The sequence below is a fragment of the Danio aesculapii genome, chromosome 10, assembly GCF_903798145.1.
Source record: "Danio aesculapii chromosome 10, fDanAes4.1, whole genome shotgun sequence".
NCBI classification, from domain to species: Eukaryota; Metazoa; Chordata; class Actinopteri; order Cypriniformes; family Danionidae; genus Danio; species Danio aesculapii.
The window spans coordinates 28,655,748-28,676,095 of NC_079444.1; the positions used below are offsets into that span (position 1 = coordinate 28,655,748).

At 34.4% G+C, this 20,348-nt stretch overlaps 1 protein-coding gene across 1 annotated transcript in view; it reads left to right on the top strand.

Moving 5' to 3' along the window:
- cblb (Cbl proto-oncogene B, E3 ubiquitin protein ligase) overlaps positions 1-20,348 on the top strand; it is a 123,641-nt gene that overhangs the window by 68,734 nt on the left and 34,559 nt on the right. Inside the window, exons 5-6 of the mRNA XM_056466634.1 lie at positions 12,634-12,790; positions 16,297-16,418. Coding sequence (XP_056322609.1) covers positions 12,634-12,790; positions 16,297-16,418 — 279 coding nt within the window. The remainder of the gene's footprint in view (positions 1-12,633; positions 12,791-16,296; positions 16,419-20,348) is intronic.

A 20,348-nucleotide genomic window follows, 5' to 3' on the forward strand; every position in this document is an offset into this window, starting at 1 on the left:
TTTAATTTCATTAGAAATGAGTGATTTTGACAGGTTCTTGCTTCAGTTTTATTAGTTTTTTATTTCATATAGTGACAAAAAAGATAAAAAATTATTTTAAAATATTGTCATGAAAAAATTATTATTGTTTATTTACTTACTTAACCAGTGAAATGGATGTCCTGAAAAATGAAAGTGAATAAAAAGCAAAAATCTAGAGGGGAAAAAAAATACTTGTAGAAAAAATAAAGCTGATTTCAGAGGGCTCTAAAAACCTTCCCAGAGCCATGTTGTGCATTAAGAGAGACAAATTGGTTAAAATAGTGAATCCGAGTGCCTGCTCTAGGCCGATTGGGCTGTGTGATAATCCCCTGTGCTATCAGAGTAAAATCAGCAAGTGCATTATATTTAATTCACTAAACAGCTGCCGCCTGAATAAGACAAAAAACAGGCAACTCATGCTGGCCTGCATAAACTCTGCTCCACAGTTAAACATAAGTTTAAAGTCCCGCTGGACAGTAGTGAGGTTAATAAGGAAAAATTAACTTGAAAACAAATCTCTAACAGCGAAACAGCAGGACATTCATATGAACTGATAATGAGAAAATGGTGAGCAAGACTTCCTGCTGCTGCTGCAGAGGAGGAGGAAGTAGTATGTAAATCTTTTTTTTTTTGTTTCCCTTCATTATATATTCTTCACCTGGGCGGGGTCAGTCTATACACTGTAGTCTATGTAAAGTGAGCTGAGAACAGTGCTCGCATGAGAGAGGCGGAGGCGACTTCACGTTTCTTCCATTCTCTGGTTACTCTGAGTAAAAGCATTATATTCCATTATCGAGAGATAGAGAGAACATAAGGCCTGATATCATTATCTTTCTAGTCTCAGAGCAAACCAACTCGCTGGATGAATTACTGTCTTGTTTTCATGAGAAGGTTTACAGAATTCATCTTGTGATATCTTGACAGTGTACAGTATGTGTGCTACAGTATATACAACAAATTCTGACATCAATAATGAAAATTATAGTGTAAATTCAGTGAAATGTGTTTAAAAAAAAGCATAAAACTGGGATTCATTCATTTTCCTTTGGCTTAGTCCCTTTATTAATCAGGGGTCACTACAGCTGAATGAACCGCCAACTTATCCAGCATATGTTTTACGCAGCGGGTGCACTTCCAGTTGCTAACACCCATACACTCTCATTCACACACATACACTACAGAGAATTTAGTTTACCCAATTTACCTATAGCACATGTCTTTGGACTTGCGGGGGAAACCCACGCGAACATGGATAGAACATGCATGTTTATTTACATTTAAATGTTCTGATTATCATTTCTTTGAGGGACTTAAAAGTGTCAAGGTGACAATGTCTTGTTATCAATAAAGGTAAAGAAACATCATCAAAATAATACAAATACTAAAAAAGTAGTTCAAGATATAATCATCAAATATTATTTTAGTGTAGTGTATATTGTTTCTTAGTGTACAATAGATTATTTACAATAGATTACAATCTATTTACAATAGATTTTTTCTTATTGTACAACAGTGTACAATAGGCATAGGCCAGTATAAGATTCTGACGGTATGATAACCTTGGATAAAAATATCACGGTTTCACAGTATTGTGATTACTGCTCTAAAATATATTCTTTTTAAACGTCTGAATAAAAAACAACAATTTTTTCCTCTTTGAAAACAATATGTATTGTTTTTTGAAAGATTTAAAATATTTCAGGTCAGGCTAAATAATTCAAAGGAATCATTGACTTCTGCTGTCTTCATTAGTTTAAACACACTGATTTCTTTACAATTTAAAACGGCATCTTTGGATTTCTTTTCTGCTGGAGATTCTGTTGTCCTAAAAAACTAAAATAAAAAAGTAAATAAAAAATCTTACACATACCTTGGGAATGGTATTACAGAAAATTTTGGCGGTTTTAAAACCTTGATTTTTCCAAACTGCAGTATACACTGAAAGCGGTTATCATCCCATGTCTATTACATTCAGCATTTTCTAGCAAATTGTGTTTAAAAAAAGCATAAAACTGTTATTCACACTCAAATAATTACATACAACCAAATTATTTTTATTATGATAAGATGATACCCCCGGACCAAAACTAGCAGACTGAGGAACAGCTTTTTCCCCAGAGCTGTCTCTTATTTGAACTCTGCCCCCCACTGACTCTCTTGCCCCCTCATACGCCCCCACACTCTCCTCATAACTTACATTCCCCATAATCACTGCTCTATTTAATATTTGCACATTTAAATTGCACATATTCATGGCACTTTATTGCACTTATTCAATTTGAATTGTACATACCCACTGTACATATACATTTGTAATTACGTTCAAATATATCTGCATACTACTTATTATTAATAGCAGCCTGTACGTATATTCATCTATTGTTAATCTCTGTTCATATTCAATACAACCTGTATATAATGTTCATAGTACATCCATCTGTAAATATTACCCATAGTTTTTCTATAAATGCACTTTATAACTCATACCTATATCCTGCACTTGCTGCTATTGCACTCCTGGTTAGACCTAAACTGCATTTCTTTGCCTTGGACATGTGTAATGACAATAAAGTTGAATCTTATCTAAATCTAATCTAATGTTGTTTTACATTTAAATGTTCTGATTATAATTTCTTTGGGGGACTTAAAAGTGTCCAGGTGACAACGTCTTGTTATCATAACAAAAAATAAAGAAACATAATCAAAATAATACAAATATTGAAAAAGTATTTATTTCTTATTTTATTTTAATTTAATTTAATCTCAATTTATTTCTTAGAAAATTCATATGTTGGTCATTGGTACGATTTTTTTGTTTTGTTTTTAAAGGAAGTCTCTCCTACTTGCTAAGGCTGCATTAAAACAAATATCAGTAAAAACAGAAATGTTGTGAAACCTAAAATCTTTTTAATTAAATTAAATGTCAGTTTCATTATTATATTTATGTCTCATTACAAATACATAAAAAAACTAACAAAAACAGAAAACAAACTATTTATTTACTTTCAAGTGGTTCTAAACCCTTTGTGAGTTTCTTTATTCTATTGAACACAAAAGAAGATATTTTGAAGAATGTTTCAAACTAGCAGCTGTTGTCTTTGGACTTGTGGGGGAAACTGAAGCACCTGGAGGAAACCCACAAGAACACGGGGAGAACATGCAAACTCCACATAGATATGCCAACTGACCCAGCCGAGGCTCGAACCAGTGCCCTTCTTGCTGTGAGGCGACAGCGCTACCCACTGCGCCACCGAGTTGCTCAAAGAAACATCAATAAAATAATAAAAATACTGAAAAAAAGTATTTCTTATTTTATTTAAGTTTAATTTAAATTTATTTCTCAGAAAATTTAAATGTTGGTTATTGGTATGATTTTTTGTTATGTTTTTAAGGAAGTCTCTTCTACTCGCTAAAGGCTGCATTTATTAGAAAGCATATCAGTAAAAACAGAAATGTTGTGAAATCTAAAATCTTTTCAAAATAGATTTTTAAACATTTTATTAAATGTAATTTTCATAATTATATTTATGAATATATTTTCATAATTATATTTAATTATATTTATGTCTCAATACATACAAATACAAATACATAACCCCCCCCCAACAAAACAAAACACAACACAACACAACACAACACAACACAACACAACACAACACAACACAAAAAACAAAACAAAACAAAATACAAAACAAAGCTAAATACAAAACAAAACAAAATACAAAACAAAACAAAACAAAATACAAAACAAAACAAAATACAAAACAAAACTAAATACAAAACAAAACAAAATACAAAACAAAACAAAACTAAATACAAAACAAAACAAAACTAAATACAAAACAAAACAAAACAAAATACAAAACAAAACAATTTATTCACTTTCAAGTGGTTCTAAACCCTTTAAAGATATTTTAAAGAATGTTTCAAACTGGCAGCTGTTGACTTCCAAAGTCAATGGCAACCGGTTTACAACATTATTCAAAATACCTTGTGTTCAACAGAATAAAGTGTGTGACAGGTGAAGGCTGGGTAAATGATTACAAAATATTCTTTTATTTATTCATATTTTTGTAAAAACAGCCCCATTAATATTTTTCTATACACTTTAATGCATTTTTTAGTTTTTCTTATTTTTTTTTATTAAGTAGTAACACTGTAATAAAAGATCATTTACATACTCATGGTACATATATATATTTAACATTTTGAAGGAATATGTCAATAAATTAAACAATATTTTGTGGTCCTATTAGTTTAGTTTTATATTTATTCTGTTTTATTTCCACATTATATCTTTAAATCCATTGTTTATGACTGGATCCTGCAATTCAGCCTGTGTTTTCACAAACATCATAAAGGCCTGTCTTTTTAAAGCCTGTTTAAATTGATGCAGAAATCTGCTTTGTGACCCCGTCGCTCTGACTTTGCACCCCTCCGCTCATTTATTTATTGGCAGGATGGCATTATGCGTGCGCCTCTACCTGTCCTGCTTCAGTAATTGGCAAGGACAGGATGTGTAATGAGCTTCTTTTTGTGTTGTCTACTGAGAGATGCCCTCAGCCCATTAAAAAGTCCTCCTTAATTAAGGGGTCAGCTATTCTAATAAATGTAATTAAACTACATCCAGTCTTTCTTCATATGTCCATCACTGATCCAAGCTCAACTCTGCCATCCGGTCACTTGATGTGAATTGGAAACATATAAATGACTTATGAAACTCAGTACGTCTGACTTGCTTTGGGGAAATCTGGCATACAATAAGTTTGGGGTCAGTAAGATAAATTAAATTATTTTAAAGACATATTCTGCTGATTTATTTGAAGTAAAAAGTGTAAAATTGTGAAACACCATTACAATTTTCTAAAGGAGCACATGATGCTGAAGACTGGAGTAATGTTGCTGAAAATTTTGCATTAAGTCACAGGAATTAGTACAATTTTCAACTACATTCTACAACTACTTTTTACTTTATATATCAATGATCTTCCATCTATTTGTCCTAACAATAATATACAAATGTATGTGTGTTACAAGTTGCAAACAAACTCACAGAATCGCTGTTACATCTTTCAGCCTGGTTACAGCAATGCTGTTTAAGTTGAACATCTCTAAAACAGTGTGGATGTACTTTTCTAAGAATGGTAGGATAAGTGTAGTACCAGATGTATGTGTATCAGGGGAAAGATTACAAGTTGTTTATGAGTACAAGTAACTTGGTGTTTTGTTAGATTCAAAACTATCATTTAACTCACAGGTTAAAAAGGTTTGTAACCGGGTCAGATTCAGTTTAGCAAATTTTAGATTTATCCGTAATCAGATGTCATGTGAGGCTGCCCTAATCTATTATCACTCCATGATCATTTCTCATATCACTTATTGTTTAACCACTTGGTTCCAAGCCAGCATTACTACCTTGAAGCCACTTGAATCATTATACAAACAATCTATAAAAACCCTTGATAAGAAAACAGCTTAATTTCACCATTGTTCAATATTAAAGAAATATAACCTGCTTAGTTGGGAAAATGTAATTAAATATGTACATATCTGTTTAATGTTTAAGACTTTACATAACCCGACTTCACCACTAAATCAGTTTGTGAATATTAGAATGACGGCTCACCGACCTAGGTGGTGAAATAGGGGACTGTATTATTCCTCTCAAAAAAAGTTAATTTAGTCCGTCAGTATTTTCAGTGAAAGCTGCTAGAGAATGGAACATCCCACCAACAATTAGAAGATCACTTACTTTTTGTTCTTTTCAGTCTCTTGTTAAAAATTGGTTAGTGACAAATCAGCATTGTCAGCATTAGTACTGTATTCTTGACACTTTTTGTCCTCTTCTGCTGCCATCAGTCTGTTGTTCTTTTATTTTTTAATTGTATTTTATATATCAAATTGTATTTTATGTTATTCTGTGCTTCTATTTTAGGTGTGACTTAACATTTTGTATGGGGTCTACAGATGAAAAATAGCCATTTTTGGCTAATTCTGGCCCATTTTACAGTAATGTTTATTAATGTGCATTGACCCTGTAAACAAATAAACTAAACTAACCTAAAAAAAAAAGATAAATTAAATAAGGAAACTTATTGTAATTTTTAAATAATATTTAGTAGCGTTAACCTTATTTTTGATCAAATAAATGCATCCTTGGTCAGCAAAATATGCTTCTTTTAAACGTTTTACTGATCCCAAAGCTTTGATTGGTAGTGAATGTATGGTACTGTATTAATAAGCCCCGATTGTGTTTATCTGCCTTTCAGTAAACTCTCCAGATTGATTTATCATTTTCTGCACTGACCAGCGTTTAGCAAGTTTATCAGAGGCCAGAGCCAGTTTCCTTATTGCTGCCAATGCATCAGCAGTTTTTCGCTGTGGCTGCTGATTAATACATATGCAAAACATATTTTTGCACTTGAAAAATGGTCAGTTTCCAGTTTCTATGCTGAACTGCAGTGTAATCATGCTGGACATGCATAATGCAAAACTTGTGACTTGATGGAAATGAGTTTGAATGCTGAGATGATAATTACAGCTTAAGGAAAGTCAACCTACAATGACTTGAGTTGTCTCTGTGTTGTTAAACCAAGGATATAACTTGAGTTCACTCTGTGTTAAACCTAAGAGATTTTGTCAATTTTTTTTATGTTAAATGTTTTGCTAAAATTAAAAGCTAAGCAGAAAAAATCTGCCTACTAATAATATTAATAAATAAATGTATGCTAACTTATTTTTACTGAGCTCCAAAAAATAAAAATAAAAGTGGTGAAAGCAGAGATATTTTCACAAATGACAAAAAATTCTAAATATAATACACAATTTTTTTATATCATATGAGGCCTTGAGACAAAGAACCATATACAGCAAGTCTATATTTTCACATTTTGAGTAATAAGATTTTTTTCTATTGGATTGTGAACATTGTTATATATTTTTATTTTACTTGAAGATAGACAACAATATACAGACAAAAGCTTTGTGATTTATATTTCTGAAATATGGAAGAATTGTATATGTCCAGTTAGTGTGGAATAACAGTATAACTCCAATTCATCATATCACTTTAAACCACTAAATATCTGATTCCTTTATCTTAGTTTTAAAACAGTAACAGAAACTTCAGGTTAATGTTAAGCATTACTTTCAAGTTTATTATTATTATTATTATTATTATTATTATTATTATTATTATTATTATTATTATTATTATTATTATTATTATTATTATTATTTTTGTTATTATTTAAAAGCAGAACATACAGTATGAACAATGTAAAATACATAGACCTTCTTACAGTACAGGCAATGTTCATTCATTCATTCATTCATTCACTCATTCACTCATTCATTCATTTTCTTTTCAGCTTAGTCCCTTTATTAATTAGGGTTCGCCTCAGTGGAATGAACCGCCAACTTATCCAACAAATGTTTTACGCAGCAGATGCCCTTCCAGCTGCAACCCAACACTGGGAGACATCCATACACGTCTGCATTCACACAGATACTCTAATTGAGCTTATTCAATTCGGCGATTGTGCTACCCACTGCACCACCTGTTAAGCATTTCTTTTAAGTTTATTATTAATATTATTATTATTATTATTATTATTATTTTAAAATGTTAAAATACAGTATGAACAATGTACAATACATAGACCTTCTTACAGTACAGGCAATAACAATGAAATATTAACAATAAATAAATAAACAAATACATACATAAAATGCAGACATACATCATTGTTAAATATGGTAGTTTATTTAGAAATTCAAACTGTTCTTGCGCTCTGCTATCTATATAAATAAATATATAAATAATAAATAATAAATATATGTAATAAATATATAAACAAATACACAGTTTACACGGGACTGCTGAGAAAATATGCATTGATACAGCTTTGTTAGTTATGGTTTATATGTTATGGTTTATTTTGATAGGTTAACTGTTTTTGTGCTGTTTAGCACTCCTTAGTGAGATAGAGAGATCACATCATATACACTGTAAAATGTTCTATCGTAAATTTACAGTGAATTACTGTAAGGTAGTACATAATAACATTAATTTTGTAAATATTTCTAAATATCAAAAAAGTGCCTGTACTAGCATAAAAGTTCATGTGTATTAAATTCTGTTTAATAAAATAAAGAGTGTTGGAATTCCTATAACCAACGTGCAAAAGATATAGCCCTTTCTAACAGTAATTTGCTGTAATCATGATGCCTGTATTAGTTTCACAATAAAATTCTGAGTACAAAACAATTCACAGTTAAGTCTTGTAAAGTGGTACTAAAGTAATTTACTGTGAAAAATTGGTTCCTGTCATGGCAAAGTTGAAATTGACTCACTATTATAATTACTATATTGAAAACAATTGTGCTGTTTGATTTTTTTGTATGTAAGGATATACAGTAGTCAACATTTGAAGTGGTTCAAACCTTTTATTAAACTTGTACTGAACAACACACACAGACACGCACACACACACACACACACACACACACACACACACACACACACACACACACACACACACACACACACACATATATTATATATGTTATATATATATATATATATATATATATATATATATATATATATATATATATATATTATAAAAGTATAAAGTGTTACACCATGTATAAAGTCAAACTTATATATGTATATAAATGTGTATGTAATCTAATAATTATTGCTTTTAAATATAGATTCCATCTTTTTAATCGAAACCTCCTTACAAATTGGACAAGTGGACTTTCTTGTCTTTAAAAATTCCATAAATGAACATGTACTGTATAAGGTAAAAATATGTAAAGACACTCATAAATCTAATCCTAATCCAGTATTCCAGTGAGTCATATAGGAAGGGGATTGTAACGTTATTAACTTTTATTTAATAGCAATATAAGTCAGTAGGACGTCATCATTTAGATAATTGGTTAATCGTATGTTAAAAAAGATTTCTCGACATGTCGAGACCCATAAGGCAGGTCACTACCCTCTCTAATTATAAAGAAGCAGAGTTGGTGCTTCTCATTAACCTGCTGCTCTGTCTGATTCCTCCACACCATTGTTTCTGCCATCTGCAGCTGACTCACTTCAGCTTTTTACTAATTAACAGGCTCTGATCCTCTAGCCAGTTTTGCTGACTTTACTTTTGAGTATTAATTCAGAACAATTTCTACTTGCAGAACTGCAAAAGCTTTGAATTTTTTTTGTTCTTAAAGGTCCTGTGATGTGAATTTTTTTATTCAATGTTTGACGTAATCTCAATTGAACCACTAAGTGAAGGCGGGTCATCGAGTAGCCCCTCCCCTTTAAAAAACAGCCAATAGTGTTTCATTTTTATCACCGCTCTGCCAGATGAGAGATCAAGTGCATCAAATGTGTCCTGGCCAAAGTCCCCCAATCAGCCCTTACGATCAAGGCCTCACAATCATCCCCATTTACCAAACTGGCTCTATCACTGTCTCTCCACCCCACCAATAGCTGCTGTGTGGCCAGCGAACTGGAGCCGTTGACCTGTGGCTACCGTTGCATCCTCCAAGTGGATGTTGCACACTGGTGGTGGTGTGGAGAACTCCCCCCCCCCCCCTCCTCAGAATTGTAAAGCGCTTTGGGTGTATGGTCATACACAATAAATGTGCTATAAAAACACACATTACATTACATTACAAATGAAAAGCAAATGGGATTCAACTTGAAGGGGGCGGGGCATGTCAGATACTAGAGAGCATTTGATTTGATTAGAAACTGAGGTATGATCCATTTAGGCAGACATGACACACTGGAAGCTATTGATGTTCATATTAGTTTTATATTTTCTAAACATGAATTTTGTCACTGTTTTGTAGCACACTAGCTAATAGATACCTTTAAAACTAACAGACTGAAAATAACATCTAAACAACCCGTTTATTTGAACTTTTATGGATCTTTAAGCTTATCCGCTTGTTAAGTGGTGACGTGTTGGTGACGTACGTAATACTGTTTCCGGGTCCAAGCCACCACTCATTTGAATTGAGAAAATATTTATGACCACTTTTTATTCATATCACACATTAAAGTGAATTTCATAGTGTACACAACAGTCTTTGGGATTGCTGCATCACAAATACCAACATTTTAACAATTTATAAAAACATTTGTCACCTTTCAGGGCATCGGATATTAGGCATTAGTAAACATTTTTTATTACCATTTCATGAGTCTCCCCATACAGTTTGATAGAGCTCTTGGACCCGGAAGCTGCTTCGCCTGACGTCACACTTAACAAATGTTGTCTTTGATTGTTAGTTTGCAGTCATGAGTGAGTGAGTCTGTATGTTTTAAATGGGTACATATTTATTTATTTATTTACTTATTTGTTTATTTGTCTATCTGTTTGTTTGTTTGTTTTTTTGTCTGTCTGTCTGTCTGTCTGTCTGTCTGTCTGTCTGTCTGTCTGTCTGTCTGTCTGTTTATTTATTTATTTATTTGTCTGTCTGTCTGTCTGTCTGTCTGTTTGTTTATTTATTTATTTGTCTGTCTTTCTGTTTATTTATTTATTTATTTATTTATTCATTTATTCATTTATTTATTTATTTATCTGTTTGTTTATCTGTTTGTTTATTGATTGATTGATTGATTGATTGATTGATTGATTTATGATTTGTCTATCTGTTTGTTTGTCTGTCTCTCTGTCTGTTTTTTTGTTTATTTGTTTGTTTGTTTGTTTGTTTATTTTCTACCTGTCCTGCAGCTGGAAAATAGCAACTTTGCTAGAGCTCTTGCACATAAATATTTCCTTTCCAGATCAATGTATTGTTGTGCATGTCCTTGTCAAAATAAGTAAATTTTTATTCAAAAATGGGTAATATTAGGTGGCTGACACTGTCAGACTGTCAGATGAAGAGAAGTCGATCATGTTATTAGTGTGACAAATCGCTTTTCTTGTCTCACCTAAAATTGGCTTATGACTACTCGAAGTGGCCATTTACCCCAAATCAAAATGTCTTTGCTAAGAAGCAGCAGCTCTGTGTTTGTCTTGTTTTCTCAGTTATTTAACATTTTTTTTTTCTTACTCCTGTGCATTCTTGTGTCTGAAAGTGCTTACTGGTCAATTTGTGACGGTCAGTGTTTATAAAACTGTTCTTTAGAGAAGTCGAAGTGTGTGGGTGGCTCTTTTCTCTACATGCTCTGCTATTTACTTCACATCCTCCATTTTGTGGCTGTCAGAGACCAGCAGGGGAATATGCACGACAGCCTTTCAGAATGTGAATAAGAGTTTACAGTCAGAGACACTGATACAGTAAGAACTTGTGTATTTAGTCATTCGGTCAAATGGGGTTTTAAAGATTGAGTGTTCTTGATTGTGTGCGATTTCTGCTCATGAGATGTTTACAAGACTGAGGGACCCTATAAATTGTATAGAAACAAATCAACAATCTCTTTGAAAACAATTGTTACAATAATAACCTTTAGAGCAACCTAGCAACTGTAAAGGAGAAAAGTTTGTGTTTGAGTATATGTGTGTGTATGTACGTATATGCATATGTGCATGCGTGTCTGTAATCTTAATTTTTTTTATAGCATTTGACATTTTATTAATTATTACATTTTAAATAAATTGAGAAATATGACAACATACCCAGCAGGCACAGATTGATGTTGCACCCCAGTGTTGTGGGGGCGTTGTATTTTGTTTGGAAATGAGAATCAGGTTGGCGTCAGAACCCAACCTCAGGCCGATGTCAATGTCCAACGTTCAACCTAAAATCAATTAAACATTAACGGCCTAATGATGTTTCAGCTGGACATTACCGCTATAATGTCTATCAGGCGTTGGATTTTTGTTTGCCATACCTGATGAATAAATGTCAGTATTTGTCATCAATATGATGTTGGTTTAAGATGTTGGCTCAGCGTTGGATTTTGGTCACTTTCCAAAACAACCTAAAATCAATCAAATATCAACGTCATTTGACGTCATTATTGAACATCAAAATAATGTCGTCCTAAGACGCTGGCTAGACATTGAATTTTGGTCACCTGATGTCATGGCCTAAGCCAATATTAACATCTTATGACGTGTGCCTGCTAGGTATTGAATATATACTGAATATATAGGAAATAGTTGTTGACACGTGATCAATAAATATAAACTATTAATTGATTGAACTTACAGAAAAGGTACTTTATCACAATAAATAACGTTATCCGGATATGAGATGACTTATGCACTCTTAAAACAGTTCCATAATGGGGTTTTCTCAGTAATGTCGTATAAAAAACATTTAGTTTCCACGAAGAACCTTTCAGTAAAGAATATTTAAAAGAACCACTTTTTATAGCGTGATGAACATTTGAATAATCTGAAGAAGCTGTTTTGTACTGTAAATAAACTTTTGTAGAAATAAAAAGATTCCACTGATGATAAAGTATCTTTATGGATCCATTGATGCAGGTAAAGAACTGTATTTTTTAAGAGTGTGTTTTCACAGGTCAGTTACTGAAGGATTTGGTGTCTGATTCAGTCCATGTTTACACCCCTTAGCAATTTGAAGTTTTTTCAAGGAGGATTTACTGGAGTCTAATCCCAGTGTGTATTTGTGTGTTTCCAGGACAATAGTGCCATGGAAAATGTTCCGGCAGTGCCTTCACGACGTGCACCCCATCAGCTCGGGGTTGGAGGCCATGGCTCTGAAATCCACCATCGACCTCACCTGCAATGACTACATCTCTGTTTTTGAGTTTGATATCTTCACTCGTCTTTTCCAGGTAATAACCTGTCACTTGCGTTTTCAAAAACTCTTGTTAATAACGACACTGGTGGCTATTATGCGAACTACAGACAGCAATTTGCACTCATGTACACGTAACATACAAGAAATGAACATGATTAAATGCCCAGATACACTCATGGCAAAGTAAATGAAATGTTATTGCCTAGAAGTACAAAAGTTGGGATTGTTTTGCTGTGATATGCTGTGATGTACTGATAACAAACATCCAGATGCCATTTATTTTGGTGAGAATGATGCTTGGATGAATAAAACAAAATATAGCCTCTCAGGAGTGTGTAAGTGCCACATCCTTTTATTTGTCTGTGCCAAGTGGTGTCCGCGGGGTCTTAAAAAATATTAAAAGTTGATAAATCAAGTAGAGAAAATTAAGGCCCTTAAAAAGTCTTAAAAAGTCTTAAATGCTATTTTACTGGGTATTAAATTTTAAATAATTTTGGATTATGCAATGTATGGTTGTATGCTAAAGTTTGCCTGAATTAAATCTGTGAATATCAGGATGCTGTGTAGTTTATGAAATCAGTGAAATCAAGGCAACCCCATTATTTCTGCAGTTCTGTGCGCCAACCTGCTGAATTAGCTAGATTCAATAATTTTTATTTACTATAGGAATAATGTTTAATATTTAGTAAATATACTGTAAGTTAAAATCTCCAGTGGTTCCAGTTAAAAAGTGGTTATAAGGTCTTAAAATGAGTAAAGAGTTTAAAAAAAGGTCTTAAAGGTATTGAATTTCACTCTCTGGTTCCTGTATATACTCTGTTCATATAAAAATCACTCTAGGACAATCTTAGGAAGTAATGGAAGTCTCATTTTTAAAGTTTTGGATTGATCAGTATAAATTGTTACACATTGCGCCTTCAAATGTCAGCTACCTTCTGCTAATGTTAATAATGAAAGTGATACCAAAGGATCACCCTTTTTTTCCTCTCTGTCTCCAGCGTGGGTCGATTTACTCATTCTGAGGAGAAACCTTGCACATAAATGTCTCCTAGTTAACCACATGATTAATTCGAACATATCAAAAACGTGTTTTATAGCATTGTGTCTAATGGAAAATAGCGCTAACACTGGGGATTACCTCTGTGGAGGAGTATGGAGTAGGAGGTTTGTTTTACGCAGAGGAATCCCTTAGTTAGAATAACGCATTTCATCTTTAACCACAACACACATGTTTTTAAACCTGTGTCGCACAAACCTTGTTACGTACTGGCTACAAAACACCCACTGTTTTTCCTGCCTACGTTCTGCTGCAAAAATACTGAAATTCCCATAAATGTGCTAGAAGGACCCTCACTGGTTTACTAGTGAGGATTTGTTTATACGTGACTCAATCAATGAGCAATATGGAGTTTTTATCTCATGCTGCGCTTCCAATGGTCATGTGACAGTTGCTAGCTGAATCACTACTCATAACCCCTGTTACTTAACAGCCAAAGCCAACAATACTACACCCTGCTCATTTGAACATCCAAGTTCGGCCTCCTTGTAGCTCTGCTTAAGATTTTTAAAGGTTGCTTAAGTCAGTTCGCTTGTATAAGAAGGAGCAAATGGCATTAACGTTTGAGTTTTTCCACTTATTTACAGTGGAAGATATTTTCTAGATATTTTGGGTTTCGTTTTTTAAAGAGTGGAACAGTAAGTCACTCTTAAAAATGTCTGCTTTTTCATTTGTTCAGTGTACCTGGTTGTTTACAGAAAATGTATAATGAAGTATATTTTATAAAATATTTCTAAGGGAATGTGTTAAATGCTACGTTCACCCAAAAAATTTAACCTGTCATCATTTCTCTATGAATTTTGTTTTTTGATGGAACACGAACACACAAGATGTTTTGAAGTACATGCATTCTTAAAACAGATGTCTTAAAAACAACACATCTCGTGTTATTTCTTAAACACCTTTGTGTCTAGTGAAGGACAACACATTTTGTGTTAGTTTTAACTCAACAAGTGTGCTATCCTTCTTAACACAGACGGTGTGTTAAATAATTTAACATGTAGATGTGTCTCAAATCACTCAGTTTGTGTCATACATATGCTTTAACAAGATTAATGCAATACTAAAAGCATTTAATACACACACACACACACACACACACATATATATATATATTAATTCATATATATATATTAATTAAAACATGACTGCAGCATTTACAGTACATTTCTTCGGAGTAATTATCATAAAGATATTAAAAAAAGTGTAAATCTTGATTTACAAAAAAACAACAAAAAACAAACTGATATCTAGCCACAAAATATAAGTGGACATTATAAGTTCACTTATCTTTTTCATACCTATATCAGTTTAAAATTACTTAAGATGTGTTAAAATAGACATACCACAATAAATGTGTTATTATTTAACACCAAAAAGGTTTTAATATAGATTTAAAATATATATATTTATACATTTTTAACTTTGAGCTAAACCAAAGGTCTCAAACTCAATTCCTGGAGGGCCGCAACTCTGCACAGTTTTGCTCCAACCCTAATTAAACACAGCTGATCTAACTAATCAAGATGTTCAAGACTACTGGAGTCAATTAAGCAGGTGTGAGTTGGAGGTGGTTAAAGCTAAACTATACAGAGCTGTGGCCCTCCAGGAATTGAGTTTAATCAATAATTGAGATTATTGAGGTTCATCGACATTGTTTACAAAATAATTTTTCATTAAAGTTCAAAAGTCTTCTTATAACCCACAGGAACACTCCATGGATTTTGAGTATAAATTAATATTTTGAATATTAATATTTTGAGTTCCCTCACAACAGTTAAAGTATCACTTAGTGTTGTTGTGTGTCCAACTAAGCCTACACTGTAAAAAATTGCTTTAAAAATTTGGTTGCCAGTAATACTGTAAACTTTACAAGCACACTCTGAAACTACAGCATAGTTGTAATTGTTAATTTACAGTGCGCTTGTAAATTTAGCTATTAATACTGTAAAAATGGCCAGTAATACTGTAAAATTGACAATCAAACTGTAAATTAATAACTACAATCGTTCTGTAAAACCACAACACAATTGTAATTGTTAATTTACAGTCCACTTGTAAATTTTACAGTATTACTGGCAACCAAAATTTTACCACATTTTACACCATTTTTTTACAGTGAAGTTTTATGTGTTATTATGGGTTGATTTAATCATCTAGGACGGGGTATGCAAGTTCTGTCCTGGAGAACCACAGTCCTGCAGAGTTTTAACCCTAACCATACACACGTGAACAAGTTAATCAACGTCTGAGTGTTACTAGAAAGCTACAGTGAATGATGAGTGAAGACTGGATCAAAATTCTGTAGGACTGCAGCTCTTCTTGTCTATCGCTGATCTAGGAGGTCTCAGATGTTAAAAATGAACCATGCACTAACACAATCCAGCTACACTTCTTTCTCAGAGATATTTGCTCTGAAAATAATTTAAAAGTATTCACTTCATAATCCCAATACCTCTCTATTTCTCATCTCTCCCCTATAGCCATGGGGCTCAATCCTGAGGAACTGGAACTTCCTAGCGGTCACACATCCAGGCTACATGGCCTTCCTGACATACGATGAAGTGAAGGCACGTCTGCAAAAGTACATCAACAAACCTGGCAGGTACAGACTAGTCTGCATCTCTCTGTGTGTGTGTAACTGAACGGCTGTAATAGACATACCATCTGTTATGGGCCAGCCAGCTGTTTTTCTCCAGTCTGGCAGACGACCCCGCTTGCATGGGAAAGTGGGCAAGGCGGAGACGTTCGCTTATTACAGGAGGCTCTTTGTCTGCGCATCAGCACTCGCAAAACTCCTTGTTTGTCATTTAGCAGGAGCTTTAGCTTTCTCGGATGTAAGATCAACGTAACTGGGAAATGAACTTCTGACCTCTTGCGTTGGCAGCCTGAACTGGTACGCCAGGGTGCCGTAGGGAGATAGTGGTAGTTAAATCCAGTCTGTTTGGATTAGCTGATTAGAGAAACAGCATCGCATCTGTGCCGAAAAACAACACAGAGCTCCAGAGCCAGACGGCAGACGCGATTACATACTGGTTAGAGTCATTTAACACAACAGCCAGATAATATCCAAGCCATAAAATGCGCAACTTTATGGGAAAGGACTCCCCCGGTTGATTTTCAGCTAGAAGATGAGCTACAGTAATGCCTTAGATAAGGGGTGGATACATGTTTGCATAAAATGGACAGTATTTTTGTATACTTTTGTATACTGGCCACTTTATTAGGTACACCTTACTAGTACTGGGTTGGACCCCCTTTTGCCTTCAGAACTGCCTTAATCCTTCATGGCATAGATTCAACAAGGTACTGGAAATATTCGTCAGAGATTTTGGTCCATATTGACATGATAGCATCACACAGTTAATGCAGATTTGTCGGCTGCACATCTATGATTCGAATCTCTCGTTCCACCACAACCCAAAGGTGCTCTATTGGATTTCGATCTGGTGACTGTGGAGGCCATTTGATTACAGTGAACTCCTAGTCATGTGCAAGAAACCAATCTGAGATGATTGGCGCTTTATATTATGGCATTCTATGTAAACCCCAGAGATGGTTGTGCATGAAAATCCCAGTAGATCAGCAGAAATACTCAGACCAGCCCGTTTGGCACCAACAAACATGGCAAATTCAAAGTCAATTAAAATTACCTTTCTTCCTCATTATGCTTGGTTTGGACAGCAGCAGATCGTCTTGACCATGTCCACGTGCCTAGATGCACTGCCATGTGATTGGCTCATCAGAAATTTGCGCTAAAGAGCAGTTGAACAGGTGTACCTAATAAAGTGGCCGGTGAGTGTATGTTCAATGTGTAAATAGAAGTAAATAAAATAAATACATTTAACCAAGTATTCCAATTTTTATTTAAAAAGAGCTATTTTTGGAGCATTGTTTTAATTCAAATACATTTTAAAGTTTGCATAACGTTTAATTAAATTGAAAGTTAGTGTGAAATATATATTTTTAATTTAATCTTTAAATAATCACATTTTCTCATACAGTATAAAGTGCTTTTTATATACAGAAGAATATAGCTATAGTTATATTTCAGGCAGGGGGTCATTTTATTTGAGATTTCATAGCATCCATAGCCCCTGGATTAGATATAGTTCACACAATACAACTTTCAGCATTTAGATGGGCTGTTTTAAAGAGCTGGATAGATGTGGCTAAACAAACAGAAGGAAGTGAAGGACGGTGGGTGGTCGAGCAGAACTGTATGCAAATACCAGTGTATGAAGAGAAGCAGCAGCTGTGTGTGTGTGTGTGTGTGTGTGTGTGTGGCTAGAGAAGGTCACGGTGGCACCCAAGGGGACTCTTTGTGTTTCACGCTGAGCTTCCTCCTGCAACAGTCACCTGGCAAAATCAAGCTTTTGACACGGCGGATGTCATATTCATGTCTGTTTATATCAGGGCAGGGTGACACTAGAAGCAGGGCTCATTAGTGCGGAAACACATACTCGCTGCCTCAGTGGTCACAGCAGCTCAGAGCCTTTTATGATCTGTGTGTGTTTGCTGAGACTCTGGGGGTGTTTTGACTTGGCTTGCTTCTCTAGCTCTCATAATGCATTTGGGTTCATTTTGACATGGAAGAGATTCAAAAACATTAATAGGTTTTAGTAAGGGAATAAAACTTTGCTAATAATTTATCAATTTAGGTAAATTTTATTAGTAAATGCATTTCTTATCATTATTGAATCTATACAATACTGTATGTGACCCTGACAACAAAACCAGTCTTATGTTGCATGTGTATAATTTTGGCAGTAGCTAAGAATACATTGTATGTGTTAATTATTTTTTTAATGCCAGAAATCATTAGAATATAAAGTAAGGCTTATGTTCCATAAATATATTTTGTAAATATGTCAAAAGCTTATAGTTGCATTTTGCCCAAATTTTGTGCGATCCTAACAAACAATATCAATAGAAAGAATATTTATTGCGCTTTGCTGTGATGTTTAATCCTCTATTTAAAAAAAATGTTTCTATACATTTACCGACCACTTTATTAGGTACACCTTACTAGTACTGGGCCCGTTCCACCACATCCCAAAGGTGCTCTATTGGATAGAGTTCTGGTAACTGTGGAGGACATTGGAGTACAGTGAACTCAATGTCATGTTCAAGAAACCAGTCTGAGATGATTTGTGCTTTGGCTTGGTGTGTTATCCTGCTGGAAGTAGCCATCAGTAGATTGGTACACTGGTCATAAAGAGATGAACATGGTCAACAACAATACTCAGGTAGGCTGTGGTGTTGACATGAAGCTCAATAGGTACAAGAAAACATCCCCCTCACCATTACACCACCACCACCAGCCTGAACCGTTGATACAATCAGGATGGATCCATGCTTTCACCATGTTGATGCCAAATTTTGACCCTACCATCCGAAAGTCGCAGCAGAAATCGAGACTCATCAGACCAGGCAACGCTTTTCCAATTTTCTATTGTCCAATTTTGGTGAGCCTTTGCGAATTGTAGCCTTAGTTTTCTGTTCTTAGCTGACAGGAGTGGCACCCGGTGTGGTCTTCTGCTGCTGTAGCTCATCTGCCTCAAGGTTGGACGTCTTGTGCATTCACAGATGCTCTTCTGTATACCTCAGTTGTTATGAGTGGTTATTTGAGTTACTGTTGCCTTTCTATCAGCTTGAAACAGTCTGGCCATTCTCCTCTGACCTACGGCATCAACAAGGCATTTGCGCCCACAGAACTGCCGCTCACTGGATATTTTCTCTTTTTCGGACCATTCTATGTAAACTACATGGTGGTTGTGCTTGAAAATCCCAGTAGATCAGCAGTTTCTGAAATACTCAGACCAGCCTGTCTGGCACCAACAACCATGCCACGTTCAAAGTCACTTAAATCACCTTTCTTCTCCATTCTGATGCTCGGTTTGAATTGCAGCAGATCGTCTCGATCATGTCCACAGGCCTAAATGCATTGAGTTGCTCCCATGTGATAGGCTGATTAGAAATTTGAGTTAACGAGCAGTTGGACAGGTGTACCTAACAAAGTGGCCGGTGAGTGTACATGGCTAATTATTTATTTTCCATAAATAGGTTGATGCTGTTCAAAGAACCGATCTGAGTGATTATTCATGAATCAAACTGATTCACTTCATTACTTCAGCTCAATGGAGTCAATGATCAGTTCACAGTGGTTAAACAGCTCACTGGATGGGAAGATTTTCAGTGAAAAAAGACTGTCACATGACTTCAGAGGATTATTATAAGTCATATGGCCCACTTAGCAATACTTAAAAAAAAAAACAACTTCAAATAGCATAAGGAAAGGGAAAGGGAAGGCACTTTCAGGAAAAAAGATGGTAACAGGTTTCATTTAAAATGAAATAGAAGAAAGAGAGAGTGATAGATAGGTAATGATCTGAGACTTGAGGTGAAAGAGTGTTAACAAGAGCACTGACACTGTACAATTTTTTTCCCCCCTGTGCGTGAAAAGAGCCACGTCCAGCGTGAAAGTAGCACACTGGTGCATTATGGGATTAATCACATTTAACACAGAGAGCTC